Source organism: Tenrec ecaudatus, chromosome 1 (assembly GCF_050624435.1).
Source record: "Tenrec ecaudatus isolate mTenEca1 chromosome 1, mTenEca1.hap1, whole genome shotgun sequence".
Lineage (NCBI taxonomy): Eukaryota > Metazoa > Chordata > Mammalia > Afrosoricida > Tenrecidae > Tenrec > Tenrec ecaudatus.
Genome location: NC_134530.1, coordinates 3,608,793 through 3,623,648, shown reverse-complemented (window position 1 = coordinate 3,623,648; position 14,856 = coordinate 3,608,793). Strand labels below are relative to the sequence as shown.

General features: G+C 58.7%; 1 protein-coding gene across 1 annotated transcript; it reads left to right on the top strand.

The window, feature by feature from the left end:
* Window positions 1–263: 263 nt before the first annotated feature.
* TLE5 (TLE family member 5, transcriptional modulator) lies at window positions 264–9,552 on the top strand. Its single transcript, XM_075544948.1, has 7 exons — window positions 264–545; window positions 1,512–1,609; window positions 4,253–4,316; window positions 5,412–5,456; window positions 5,910–5,972; window positions 8,511–8,585; window positions 8,677–9,552. Exons 1-7 carry the CDS (start codon window positions 519–521, stop codon window positions 8,896–8,898), a joined length of 594 nt encoding a protein of 197 aa, XP_075401063.1. The 5' UTR covers window positions 264–518; the 3' UTR covers window positions 8,899–9,552.
* Window positions 9,553–14,856: the final 5,304 nt, after the last annotated feature.

Genomic DNA, 14,856 nt, shown 5'->3' with positions numbered 1-14,856 from the left:
CCAGGCGGACAGCCAGGGGGGCCCGGGGCTGCGGCCCAGCCCAAGGTCACGGCCCGGGCGGCGGCGACGGGGGGTGGGGCGCCGCAGGGCTCCCCGGGCGCGCGCCCCCCCTCGGGGGCGCGCACGGGGCAGCGGCGGCGGCGGCAGCAGGTGGAGCCGAGGCTCCGCAGCGGCAGCAGCAGCGGCGGCGGCGGCAGCAGCAGCGGCGGCAGCGGCGGCAGCGGCGGCAGCAGCAGCGGCAGCAGCAGCGCCCGGCCGGCCTCTCCGGCGGCGCCGCCATTAGACAATAGAGCGGCGGGGGCGGCGCGGCGCGGCGAGGCGGGGCAGCCGCGCAGGAAGCGGGCCCGGGGCGCGGCGGGCCGGGCGGGGGCGCAGGAAGCCGAGCCGGGCGAACGAGGCAGCGGCGGCCGGGGAGCGGCCGATCGGCGCCGGGACAAAGGCGCGGCGCCCGGCGCCCCGAGCAGCCCAAGCCGGGGCGCACAGCCGGGGCGCAACCCGCGCCCCCCGCCGCGACTGACATGATGTTTCCACAAAGCAGGCATTCGGTAAGCGGGGCCCGCCCGGCCCGCCGCGGCCCCCTTCCGGCCCGCCCGGCGCCCCCCCACGACCAGGCCCCACGTCGCCGCCCCCACCCCGACTTCCTGGGCCCAGCGCCCCAAACCCCAGCTCCTACTCCACTGCACCCCCCCTCCGGGCCTGGAGCTTCCGGGTCCTAGCCCCCCAAGTTCCCGGGCCCACTGCCCCCAGCCCCGCCGCGCAGTTCCTGGTCTGGCGATTCCCCTACAGCTCCTCGGCCCTACGTCCCCCACCCCTGCTTCCAGACCCTGCCCCCCAAGCGCCCGGCCTGGCGCCACCCACGGCACCCAAGTCCCAGACCCTTTCTCCAACACGCCTCTCCCCTCCCCCTACTGAACCCGGCCGGGCACTTGGCGGTGTTGGTTTAGTCCCAGGTGCTCGGGAGCCCCATGGTCACCCCTAGATCTGGAGCTGTTTATGGGGGGCCTAGGTTGGGGGGCGGCGATCCGTGGCACCCCCTCCCGGAAGAATGTGGCCCTGGGGAAAGACGCTGGGGATCGGGTGTGAGGATCCTGCAGTATTACGAGTGCTGAGCCACCCCTCCCCCAAAGGGGACTTTGCAGGGTGGGGGGGCGGGTGGCTGGGGCTCCTGGCGGTTGGGGCGCTCCGACATGACATGCATGCTCTCTCCGGGAGGGGCGATAGAGGGCGCACCCTGCCCCCCATCAAGGGCAGGCCTGTAAACGCACTCCCACAGCCTGGGGGTGGGGTGGTGGGGAACAGGCGTTTCCAAGATCACCCACCTCCTCGGCTTCCCCGGGGAGAGGCGGGGGGCAGGAAGCAGGGGCGGGGGCAGCGCCGAAGGCTGTAAACACGGTCCCAGGAAGTGGGCCAAGAGGGGGGTGCTGCAGCTGCAGCGCCTGACGCCTCCTGGCGGCCTGGGAAGGAGGCCCCCCCACCCTTCCAGGACCTGACCCGCAGCCCCCACCTCACAGGGCTCCTCGCACCTCCCCCAACAACTCAAATTCACCACCTCCGATTCCTGCGACCGAATCAAAGATGAGTTTCAGCTGCTGCAGGCCCAGTACCACAGGTGAGCTGGTAGGGTTGGGGGGGGTCTTTGCAAACCTCTCCCTCCCAACCTCCCCCCATGTACTTGAAACACACACACTTAAAAAACAAAAGCAAAAGACACGGAGGTTTTATCGCAGGCTGGCTTCCAGCTTGAGCGTTTCACCAAGAGTAAAGCATGTAGTCTTCAAAACAGGCCCGTTTCCCAGATGAGAAGACCAAGTCACAGAAAACAGAGCCCTCCCCACCCACCCCTAACAGGTAAAAGACCCCCAGGCAAAATCCACTGAAGTCCAGTCAGTTCTGACTCAGTAATGACTACTACAGTCTTAACCGGAACAGACAGCCTCCTCTTTCTGTCTCAGACCAGACTGGGTTTGAACTGCCCACCTGGCAGGTAGCCATTCAGTATCTGACCCACATCCCCAGGAGGCATCCTTCAAAGACCTCAAACAAACAAACTCACTGCCAACAGCCTGTGCTGTTGCATAGCAACCCTATAGGTCAGGTAGCACTGCTCCATAAGGCTGTAATTCTTTACAGAAGTTCTATAGGAAGTCTTGGCCTTCTCCTGCAGAGCTCCTGGCGGTTTTGAACCGCTCACCTTGTGGTTAGCAGCCCAGTGCATAACCACTACACCACCAGGTCTCTGGATTTAGAGATGAGCCCTCCAACTCCCAAGAGTCCCCCTGGCCTCCTCTCCCACCCCACCTCCAATTTCTTTCTTTCCTATCTTACTTCTCTGCCCAGTTTGGGGGAGCAGGTTTCTGGCTTCCCACAGACTCTTAAAGGGGGCTCTGCGTCCCAAATGGAATCTTCTGACATTTCTCCAGGACTCTGCCATGTGCCTGGTCTAAAAGGAAGGCACTGACAGTCAGTGTGCAGGCACTGGGAGGTTAGGGGCTATCTGGAGGGGTGGGGAGTGGGGTGCACAGCAAGAGAATAAGCTGAGGTTTAAACTCAGCCTCTCCAGGCCAAGGATTCAGATTCCCAAACTCCTTTGCTGTCAGGGCCATCCATGCTTGGGCATCAGAAAGGGGACACCTGACCAGAAATCCCAGGGGGCCCTGGGACCCTTTCTGGGCCTCAGCCCTACACCCATAAAACCGCTCTCTTGGAATGAGTTTGGTTGTTTTTTTTTCCTGCCAAATATAAAGAGGATGATTGATCGATATTTTAAAAAGCCTTTTGGGGTGCTCCTCATGCCCTAACTATTGGACATACATACACTCTTGTGGAGCCCTTCCTGTGCCCCTATTACTGCACCCATTTTAGAGATGTGGAAACTGAGGTGCAGGGAGTGACAGCCTGTCAGGCAGCCCCAGGGGCCCTGGCAGTGATATGGGGGTTGCTGGCAGCTTTATCCCTGGCCCACCTCACATGATCCATGTCAGAGACCAAGCTGGACCATCCCCTTTTTCAGCCTTGGGTGTCTGCCTGTAGTTTGGGGTCCATTCTGCCAGCTCAGGGGCCCACCCAGGGTTGACCAGGCTGGACAGGTCCTTCCCTTAAAAAGGAAGACCCAGAGAGATCTAGAGCTTGGGGTGAAATGCCTTCTCTCTCTATGAATTTGTTTTAATGTTGCCAAGTAATGCACCTTTAGAAGGATATAAACTGGGGCGGGTGCGGGGACAAACCCTGGCTGTGGAGCATGTCTGGGGTCTGGCCTGTCATGACTTGGGCGGGCTCAGGGGCTGAGGATTAGAACCAGCAGCCCTTAGTAGGTGCTTGTTGTATCCTGGGGTTTCCTGTCAGAAGTTCCCGAGCCCTGGTCATGATCCCCGCCCTGGCAGGATGGCACCCATCAGAGGAGGAAAGTCCCAGCTACAGAGGAAGGTTCTCGGGGCCAGACTGAGCTGTGGAACCAGTTCAACCGTCTGCAATCCTGAAATGGAGAGTTAGTGATGATGGTTGTGGAGGGACAGCCAGTTGGACCCTCCCCCAATCCTTAGGTCTTTGACCTCACCTACCAGTTTCCTCCTGCACTGATACCCACACTCAGGAACCAGGGGGAGCTCAACCATCTCCCAGCTTAAAGAAAGCCCATTGTGGGGAGGGATAGGTAGGTTTTTCTGGGGGCTTCTGACCCAGTGCCCTCCCCTACTTTACACCCCAGGGCCTGGAGACTCCCATCCTTGTCCCCTCCCTGCCCCAGCCCCATCACCAGCCAGCCCAGGTGCTGTTGCTATTTATTCCTCTGCTGGCTTCCTGGCTCTGTGACCTTGAGCCAGTTACTCACCCTCTCTGAGTCCCTGACATCATCTGCCCATTACATCAGCCGGAGTCAAACAGTGGAGATGCCGCAGCCAATCCCAGTCAAACAGCCAAGTAGAAGGTTCTGGAAGCCCTGCCTGGTGGGCCGGCACTGCTGGTGGTGGTTGTTTTATTATCGGCACCTTTTCCACCACCGGGCCTGCAAAGTCGCAGGGCGAGGAAACTGGACACTCACCGGGAAACTGCGTGCTGTTTGACACCAACCGGCTGAGTTGGTCCCCATCAGAGCCGGTTGGTGGGCCTTCCCGGCATGGGATGGGCTTGCTTTTGCCTGGGACTGGTTGGTTAGCCCCTCGACAGGGCCTTGGGGCCTCAGTTTTCACCCATTCGCCTGTAGAGCGAATGGGGTGCCTAACCTGGAACCCCTCTTCCCTCCCTTGCCCTGCCTCAGCCTGAAGCTGGAGTGTGACAAGCTGGCCAGCGAGAAGTCAGAGATGCAGCGTCACTACGTGATGGTAATGGCCCGCCAGCCGTTCTGCGGGGGTGTAGTGAGCTGGGGGGGACCCCAGCCGAGAGTAGGGGGTGTGGCACATCCGCCTCCATCAGGGAGCAGCTGCTGCTGCAGCAACCCGCCCCATTGCCCCGCCGCTCCACTGAGAGGGATTCCACTCCGTTGTGCGCTCTGCGCCCCTGCCGCGCAGAGCCCACTGTGCTGGCCTGGCTGCCGGCCGAGGCCGTGGCCGAGGCGCCAAACCGCCGGTTGCAGCCTGGGCCTGCCAGGTCCCCGGCTGTCCTTGGCAGCCGCCACCAATGTGTGAGCCACTGGCAGTGAGAGCCAGGAACCAACAGGGGGCAGCTGCAGGGCCCCTCCCTGCCCCCAAGGCCTGGCCGTCCTGACACTTAACCCTTCCATGCCAAGGCTTTGTGGGGAGGACTCCCTGGTGCCAGAGCTGACACCCACTCACCCCCAAGTACTCCTTGTTCTGGCGTGACCTCTTGGCCTGATGTCTTTCTCAGCTGCGGGATCACTTAATGTGTTTCATTGGGTAATCAGAGTCTCCTGATTTGCCTAACCTGTGGGCAGCAAGGCAGAGACCCCCTAGTCTCCTAGCAGGGGTTGGGGGTGGGGCAGAAGGGGAACCTGGGACTGGGGGCTGAAAACCAAGAGGGTGGTGTGGAGGTGGGACATTGCCGCAGGGGTGTTGAAAAATTAGTAGGAGCTGGCTGGGAAGGCTTGGGAACAAACTTGGGGTTCTTGAGGGGGGGCGTGTAGAGCAGAAGAGGAATGGGGTCAGGGCCAGGGCATCGGAGAGGGACTGCAGGTCTCAGAGCCAGGTCCCAGCAGGCTTTGTTTACCCTCAATTATTTATATCCAGGGAGGCCACCTGCTGGAGTCTGGGGCCACCCTCAGACTGGGCATAGAAAGGAAAGATTAGAAGCCAAGGAATGTGTAGGGAGGGGCTGGGTCCCAGAATGAATGCAGGAACCTGGGGCATCTAGTCCCGGGAATCCTGTTCTCATGAATTGTCTATCCCCCACCCCCCACCCCAATGTCTGTCTCCCACCTCTGTTGGCCTCATTCCCATTTCTGCCCCTCCCACCCCCCACAGTACTACGAGATGTCCTATGGCTTGAACATCGAGATGCACAAGCAGGTAGGCCCGCCCGGCGCCCCTCCCCCTCCCCCCAGGCAGGTAGGATCCTGCCCTTTGGCAAAGCCCCAAGTCAGCCCTGTGATCCTGTTACCTCCGTGCCCCTCCCCCTCCTCTGTTCTTGCTCCCTCACTGGGAGGACCTGCCACTCCCCCCAACCCCCTGCCTGGCTCCTTTGTGGCTGTGAGGGGCAGCCGTGACCCGGTGTCAACCCTGCACCTGACCCTGGAGACCCCTGGCCCTCTCCCGTGCCATTTGTGCAGCACCATGGTCTTAAAACAGTGATGCCCCCAACTCTCCCTCCTCACTGCCTTTGGGAGCCTCCAGAGCCCAGCGTCCTTGGCCGCAGTATGGTGAAGTCCCCTGCCTGCCCCTGGTGGTGTGGCCTGGGTCCCACTCCCTACTCAGCACCCCCCACCCCCACTAGCCACCTGACCTCGCTGCTCTGGGTTGCAGGCTGAGATTGTGAAAAGGCTGAACGGCATCTGTGCCCAGGTCCTGCCCTACCTGTCCCAAGAGGTGAGTGGGGGCAGTGGGGGGGAGGGGAGCAGAAGCAGCCTCCTTGGCCTGGGCCTGGGGAGTGTGGGGTGTGGGAGGGAGGGGCTCACCCTGCTACTTGGAGTTCCCAGTAACTCATTCTCCAAGGAAAAATGTCAGATATGCCAAGACTCCAGGAAAGGGGGGGAGGTTACCTCCGCTCTTCCGCCTGCCTTCTACCCTCAGGCTACCTGGGGCTGCTGGGCACCTGGGACCAGGAATGCAAATGCATGCACATGCACACACACACACACACACCCAGACACATGCGTGTGCACACGCTGTCACAAACACATGAATGCACACGCAGACACACACAGGCTCTCACAGGTATGCACACACACAAATTCACATGTATTTGCCTATGTACATACTTACATGAGTGCACATGTCCAGAGACACCCACCGGTCCATGCAGATAGAGGGTGGACACAGCAGCCCTGGTGGCACCTGGGTTACATGCTGGGCTGCTAACCACAGGTCAGCAGTTCCGAGAAGAAAGGTGAGGCTGTCTGCCTCAGTGAAGGTTTATCACCTGGGGAACCCACAAGGGCAGTTCGACTGTCCTACAGCAGTGTTTCCCAAAGTGGGCAATACTGCCCCATGCAGAGGGTGACAGAAGCAGCCCCTACACTTTAGCCTGGTTTCCGGGCACTAGCACAGAAGTTTTTCACTGCCTGGGGGGGAAGGGAGGGTTGAGTTGTTGGTTTGGGGGTATTTTTGCTCTGTTTTTCTGAAAAGGGGGCAGTAGGCCACATCAGTTTGGGAACCTGTACCCTATAAGGTCACTCTGAGTCAGAAGTGAACTTGGCCTATTGCTGTCTGCACTCAGACACAGACACACAAGCAGACTCGCAGATAATCACAGACCTAGATAGGCTGATGCAGACACAGCACACACAGGATGAGGTGTGCATGCATGTGTACACACACAAGACCCCAGGCTCTTCCTCAACAGGTTTTATATCGGTGTTGAGAATGTACACAGCAGAGCACACACCCCATTCAGCAATTTCTACCCCGAGACTCAGTCGCCTGGATGACTTCTTTCTTTGGACTAGGCTGATCCTCATCCTCCCTCTCCAGTCCATTCCTCCCCCGTAAGCAGGGACCTCCCCTCACCCGCCGGCCCTCCCCAGTTTCTGACCTGACCTTTCCCCTTTCCCCTCACTGTGGTCTATTTGACCCCCTCCAGAGTATTCTTACAAGAGCAAGAGGCTGGGTAGGCCTTCTTGAACTCCTTAAACCAGCAGTTCTCAGCCTGTGTCAATTGACCCTTTCACAGGGCTCGCCCCATTCATCAGAGTTGCAAACTGACAGTGATGAAGTAGCAACGAAAATTATTTTATGGCTGGGGGTGGATTACCACCACATGAGGACCTGTATGAAAGAGTCCTGGCATGAGGAAGGTTGAGAACCACTGCCTTAAACAGAATTGTTGTTTGAATCTGACTGGTAGAGAGATTTCTGGTTTCAGATTTAAGCTCTGAGACTCTTGGTCTGAAACCTAGCCACTCATTCCATCACCACGACCACCACCACCACCCTCCCCCTGTCCTCAGACGGAACAAGTCCTAGCTGTTGCTGCCCTCTCCTCAAACCGAGCCTCAGGCTCAGTCCCGACTCATAGTGAGCCCTATAGGGCAGCATAGAAGTAGCTCATGGGGTTTCCAAGACTACGGATCCGTATGGAAGCAGATAGCCTAGTCCTTTCAAGTATCAGCTGGTGGTTTCGAGCCTCCGATCTTGTGGATTGAAGCCCAATGCATAACCACTACACCGCCAGGGCTCCCTGGAAGCAGACAACCCAGTAATTCCCAAATAGTAGCTGGTGGCTTCAAATCAGCTGCCCTTTGGGTTGGCAGCCACCATGCCCTTAAGGCTCCTTCTCCCAGCTGGATGGAAATGTATCCCTTCAGATGAAATACCGTACCATGAAATATCTCCAGAACTCAATTCTTTGGGCACACTAGGGCACAGTAAAATCCCCCAAGGTAAGGTAGGCACATGAGGCCCTTCAGACCTAGGTTTGTACTTGTTTTGGTGGGAGCTTCCTGGCAGTCAAAGCGCAAAGGGAAACTGGTGGATTCTAGCATCTGATAGCGGGAGAGGCAGGTTTCAGGGGAGGGCCATCAGGGAAGCACCCTGAACTCAACCCCTTGAGAATGCACGGGGCCCACCCCACCACCCCACCCCCACCCCCAGGATTCAGATCAGATCTCAGAGCAGTCGCGGAGCTCCAGAAAGCAGGACTGCCCTGTACGGTTGAGCAGGTTTTAAGAGCCCCATAGGTTTTCATTCTTTGCCTGCGTCACACTCTGCCGAAGACCTCCTCCTAAGCCCCTGTGGGTTTTCTGTCTGTTTATCCCTGTTTTCTGGATAAGGAGACTGAGGCTTGGGGAAAGGAGATGGCTGAGAGAGGGGACTTTATGGTGCAGTGGAAAGCCATGGGAAAGGAGCTATGGGCCCAGCAGGATGGAGACATGTCCCCTGACTTCTCTGTCCACCCCTTCCCTCCAGCACCAACAGCAAGTCTTGGGAGCCATCGAGAGGGCTAAACAGGTCACTGCTCCTGAGCTGAACTCCATCATCCGGGTACGTCCAGGGCATGGGCCGGGCGTGCAGGAGGTGGGTGGGTGGGTCCTGGGGCAAGGAGGGCTGACACTCCCCTTCCTCACCCCTGCAGCAGCAGCTCCAAGCCCACCAGCTGTCCCAGCTGCAGGCGCTGGCCCTGCCACTCACCCCACTGCCCGTGGGGCTGCAGCCGCCCTCACTGCCAGCGGTCAGCGCGGGCACCGGCCTCCTCTCACTGTCCGCCCTGGGCTCCCAGGCCCACCTCTCCAAGGAAGACAAGAATGGGCACGATGGGGACACCCACCAGGAGGATGACGGGGAGAAGTCTGATTAGTGGGTGGCCGGGATGGAGGGGAGGCAGGGACAGAGAGGAGACAGATAGGAGAGAGAGGAAGGTTCGTGCCCAAGCCACAGTATAGCTCCAGATTGGTTCAACTCCGGTAGTATTTATGGCAGCCACCTGCTGGGGCCCTAGCTCTGCTCTTGGGGCTGCCCCCTAGCTTTGCACCTCCCCGACCCACACACACACACTCCACTCCCGACCTCCGACCTCCTCCCCCTTCCTCCACCTGCTCACATCACAGCCCAGGCTGCCAGGACCAAAGGGAGCAAAACCTTCAAGTTCAGCACCCCCTGCACTTCCTCGTTCTGCAAATGTGTAACTGACAGACCACCCTGCGCTCCGGGGGGCACAACACAGCCACCCTCCTTGGCACTGCATGCGATAAGATGCTAGCTGCCCCCTCCCCTCTCCCCACCCTGGCACTCCTTGTCTTCCCCCCACCCCAAATTCTGCCCCCACCTTCCTCCTGCCCATGCTTCTCCTTGCTCTTGGGTGCTCCATGCCCCACTTGGTCCTCTCTCTTCCCTCCCCATCAGAAGAGGGGGACAGAGGGGCAGCAAGCTTAGCTGGGACCAGCAGGGTGGGGGTGGGTAACCCAGGCTTCCCCTCCCCACCCCCTTCCCAAATAAAAATGAGGGTACTAAAGTTGTCTCTTGTTTTGTTTTCTTTTGTTTCTTTTGTCCCCCACCGCCTGCCCCCTCCCCGCCCTTTTTTCCCCCCTCCAGTATACTAGCTTGTCTTTTCAGAAAGTGAATTTTCAAAAGAAAAATGTTGGGGGCTTAAAAAGAGCCACACCCACACACCTGTGTCTGTATATAGCCTTTTAGACTGCTAACTTTCCACTCACTCATGTGTGTTCAGTCGTGCGATCTCTGCGGAGAGGCGTGGGGATGCTGTAGAGGAGGGTGGGCTTAGCTGTGCCTTTCGAATAAAGACGTGAGAAGGTTTGCCCCTGTGTCCCTGCCTCTGTCTGTCCAGGGCAGCTGTGAGGTGCCCCCACCACAGCACAGGGGAGAAGGGGGCTTCCTTTGAGTCTCAGTCGCCTCTTCCCTGGGCCACTGCTGGACGGGCCCTGCACCTCCGTGCGTGTTGCCCCAACACCCTAATGGTTTGCAGAAGGCCTGGCTGGGGGCTGGGAGGGGGCGGAATACTGAGTTGGGAGCTTGAGATTGATCCAGCTGTCTTGGTCCAGGGTGGGTGAATCTTAAGCTGATTTGTGAGATCTGAAATGGTCTGCTTTGACACACTCTGGGCAGGCAGGCATACACGCTGCACACGCACTTTTATGGATCGGAAAACTGGGATACCCCCCAACAACATTGTGGCGGAACCTTGCTGAGCGTGACCTCCACCTTCCAAGTGGACCCCACTTCCTCCACCCACTGGAGAAATGAGGAAAGGAGACCCCCAACATTCCCATCTTGGCCTTAACCCTCCGGGGTGTACGCTGCTCAGCCAGAAGTGGGAGAGCGGTCGTCAGTCCCAGGCTGCACAAATTAACTAGATGCCCCTCGGAAGAAACGCCTGGCTTCGGAAGCCCCAGCACCGAGAACCCCGTAGGTCGCAAATCGAATCCGAAGCTGATCAGGAAGGAGAAGTAAGCCCGGGCAGAGTTTCCTTCAGCTGTGCACAGGGTCGCTGTGAGTCTCCGGGGGCGAACGGTACCCCGCCACGTGACGCATCCCACACACCACGTGAGGTGGCAGAACAAAAGGCGCTGGCTGCTGTGTGGAGCGGAAATACCTCGTGGTTCCATTTATATCAAGAACAAAAACAGCGAAGCGGGCCAACTCCCGGAAGTCTCAGCGGGTAACTCCCTTACGGAGGGTGGGTGTGTGTGTGGAGGGACGTGGGGCTGCTACTAGGAGGCCTGTGCAGGTGGACCCCAGGGCTGATTGCAAGAGGGGGCTCACTTGGTGAGCATCCATGGGCCTGTGGCTTGAACATCTTGTGTGTGGCCGGTTCTGCATGGGTACACCGGCTCACCAAAATTTTGTCCTATTTCAGCCTGTGACGGAAATCAGATTCTCCTCGGCCCTCCTGGCCCTTGGGATCCATCCTAAATCCCTCACCAGATCCAGGAGACCTTGCAGGGCCAGGCCCGCTGTCTGCCCTGCCAGTCAACCATCTCTGATTCAGCAGGCTTCAGCTAAGCTCAGCATCTAGTTTGTGCATGTTCTCACTGTCAGGAACCCTGTTTCCTTCTTGGTCCTCCCCAGGGTGTCTCCTCATTCCAGACTCTGGAACCCACTCCTTTCCTGGAGGCTTACCCTTCCTTCCTCCTCCAAAGCAGGATCCCAAGACATGCCCTTAAATCAAGGCAACTCCGTGGCTGGCAGACAGATTCTACCTCTGGGTAGGGTCACACACCGGTGGGCTTGCAAAGCTCTGGCCCAGGTCTCAAGTTCAAACTGCCAACCTGTTGCTTGATGGTCAAGTAGGCTTGACCATTTGGGCCACCCCACGACTGTGACACCCCACTTCCCTTCACCAAAAGCGAATAAGCAAACTCACCCAGTCAAGGCTGACTCACAGTCACCAACAGAACGGAGCAGAAATGTCCCTGGGTTCCCGACACTGACAACCTCCTTGTTCTCGGAGCGGCTGGGGGTTTTGAACTGTTGATCTGATGGTTATCAGCCCAACTTATACCCCAGCACGCCCCCATAAATGCCCAGAACCTTCCGAAAAGTAGAGGCTGTTGCTAATGGGTCCTGTAAGGCTTTCTGACTCATTGCGGTGTGTGGGGGGGGTCTCCCCCAGGGGGAGGGGGTCTCCCCCATGGGCTGACCTGGCCTCTCTTCTCCTCTCAGGACTGCATCATCTAAGCCAGGGTACCGTTGGCCTCATCGTGCCAAGTCCATCTCCTTTATCTGTCTAATGGGAACCATCACAGACCCAAGAAGCCCTGGAAAGTACTTTCCATCGAGCCCGGCACCTTCGTTCCCCCCACACACTAAAAACACAGGAAGAGCTCCCAGGGCCCTGGCAAGAGACACAACACATCCCTGACCGTGCACCTCCAGAAGTAGTCCTGGTTAAGAGCTTGAATGCTAACCATGAGGTCGATAGTTCAAACCACCCAGGCACTATCTGCTACTCTAGGAAACCAGAATGGACCCCCAACACCCCCAGCCGGCAGGGTAGACAAGAAAGTACCATTCATCATTCAGAAAACGTGTTTAGGGGGCTGCTTTGATGAAGGACTGAGACAGAGGTGGGCGATTTTTGGAAATTCGCCCACAGGATGTTTGATCAGGGCCCACTGCCGCGCTGATCCTGCGGGGGCGGGGACACGTGAATGGAGTCACGTCACGGCGGCGGGGGGCGTACTCCATTTGGGGGCACTGTAGGGAGAGAGGAGGAGGAGATATATTCTGGGGTGGGGTGGGGGGCGGCTGGCACTTGACTGACATTACTATTACTTCTGTTGATGGTGGTCATGCTGGCTTGAGGGTGGGAGGTCGCCCCCTGAGTTCGGGATCTCTCCGGGAAGCAGGTGGGACCCCCCCTTCCCGCTCCGGAGGAACCCCCACTCCGCCCCTTCGCTCTGGGAACAGTCACGGGAGGGGTCAGGGTGGGGTCCAGGCGCTGCCGGCGGGCCCAGTGACCACAGGGTCCTCCGGGAGCGCGCCGGGAAGCCCAGGCGCCTCCACAGCCCCCTCCCCACCGCGGCCTCCCGGCGCTTAACGACTCCGCCGCCGGCGACCTCGGCTAATTGATCCGCTAATGGGCCCCGCGCCGCGGCCGCGCCTAATGAGGCGGGAGGCAGGGAGGGGGTGCTTGGAGGGGAGAGGAGCGGGCGGGAGACGCAGAAGGAGGGTGGGGAGGAGAGCAGAGGGGAGGAGGGGAAGCGTGCGTGGGGAGGAGGGGAGGGGGCGTGGGGGGAGGGGACTAGGAAGGGGGGATGGAGCTTAGGGAGGGGGGAACTCCGAGGGCTGAGGGGGATGGGAGAGAAGAAGGGGAGAAAGGGGAGAAAAGAATTTGAGGAGGGGGGCTAAGGAGAAGAAGGCAGATCATCCGGAATGGGGAGCAAGCCCCGCGCGCCCCAGTTTATTGAATGTAGGAGCGGGGGGGGGGGAGGGGGGGAGGGGGGCCCACCCTGTCCCCTCGACTCTCTGAGTCCCTCCCCTTTCCAAGCTCCTGGATTTATGCACCCCCACACTTTTCCAGAGCCCCGCCATTCTCAATTCTAGGCCACCTCTCACTTCTCCTCCTTTCAGGTCCCTCCCACTCAGTCCTGTCCTGCATCCCACCCCACCCCAGTCTGTCCCCTCTTGGTCCCTCCTGAGGGGACTTTGCAATACGGGTTCTGTGTGCCTCATGGGTGGGAGGTGGCACACCGTGCTTCCTGGTCTCTCTGGGCCTGTTTCCCTGCCCGTACCAGGGTCAGGTTTCCTGGGAGCTGGAGAATCCTGCAGCCCCAGTGGCAAGGGCTGACCCAGCCTCTGCCCCTGTTCCTGGTCAGGTCAGCCTTGGGGGTCAGCAGGAAGCTGGGGAGACCAGCCCACAGCACATCCCCAGCCAGAAAGGAGTACGCCCTCCAAACATGAGTCATCATTGTAGTCCGCCCCCCCAAACAAAGCAAAACCAAACAAAACCCCACAACACTTTACTACTATTGAAGCGATTCCGGCTCACAGCCACCCTATAGCACCCAGTAAAACTGTAGGTTCCGACCACTTTTAAATCTTTGTTGGAGTAAACTTGGGTTAACAAAAGCCCAAACTCACTGCCATCAAGTTGATCCTGACGCATGGTTTCCCAATAGGCCAGGGGGTGGGGTGTCCCGAGGAGGCTGTAACTCCTCATCTTTTGGAGAAGACGCCTCATCCTTCCAGGCAGCAGGTGATCTCAGAGTTACCAGCCCAACCAAGGAGTAGCTCACTAGGCTGCCAGGGCTCCTGAGGAAGCGGACAGGCACAGCTTCCCCTGGGCTTCCAGAGTGAAGCCCGTCATTGCGAGTCGCCTCAGATTCATGGTGACCCCAAGTGTGCCGCCGACAGAACTGTACTCCAGCAGCCGGGCTTTTCCGGAAATTGATTGCATCTCTGGGTGGGCTGGCTCCTTCAGCCTTCTGGGAGGCAGCCCGGTGTTCCAGCTGTTGGGGAGGCTGTGGACTGAGGGTGACCCATTGAACATGGCACAGGCAGGCTTCTTCATTGATCTGGTACCTTCTGACCCCAAAGATTTACTCTCTCACTTGGGTTTTCCCTTCAGGTGTTCACGCTGTAACGCAGTCTTGGGGTGTCGGGATGGTGGAATTGCCACCCGCTCTTGAACAGAGTTGAACTGCGTCATGGGGTTTCCAGGCAGCCGCAAATCTTTCTCCCGCAGAGTGGCTGGCCAATTCTAATGCCACCAACGTCTGGGTTAGCCAGCGAGGGCCCAAGAGACCCTTAAAACCAATCCCACCGCTATCAAGCCAATTCCGACTCACAGTGAGGCTACGGGACAGGCCGCAAGGAGTTTCGGGGACTACATCTCTATAGGAGCAGATAGCCTCACTTTTCTCCCGAGGAGTGGCTGGTGGGTTTGAACCAGCAACCGTGAGACACTTAATTCTCCTACGTCACCAGGGCTCTCTAAACCAAACCACATCCACTGTCACCAAGTCAATTCTGACTTACAGAGACAGCCTCATCTTTCCCGCTCAGGAATCTTCAAACACCAATCTCCTGGCTAACAATCTAATGCCTGTGCCTCCGCACTACCACGCCTCCATCAACCCCCTGTTGTTAAGTCCATTCTGATTCCCAGTGACCCTATAGGAAGGAAGGAAACTCTGGACAGGACAGAGCTGCCCCCTGTGGATTTCCAAGACTCTCAAGGAAGCCTCTTCTTTCTACCTCAGAGCAAACAGCGGACTTGGCTGGAAATTAGTAGTCCAAATGGTAGCCATCATGCAAGCTGGGCCCCAACTGCTCACCGCCATGGAGTCAGTGCTGA

Coding starts and splice junctions, on each gene's coding strand:
- TLE5 (XM_075544948.1), top strand. CDS start 519: ATGATGTTTCCACAAAGCAGGCATTCG. Junction 4,317..5,411: donor TGCAGCGTCACTACGTGATG/GTAATGGCCCGC, acceptor CACCCCCCACAG/TACTACGAGATGTCCTATGG. Junction 5,457..5,909: donor ACATCGAGATGCACAAGCAG/GTAGGCCCGCCC, acceptor TCTGGGTTGCAG/GCTGAGATTGTGAAAAGGCT.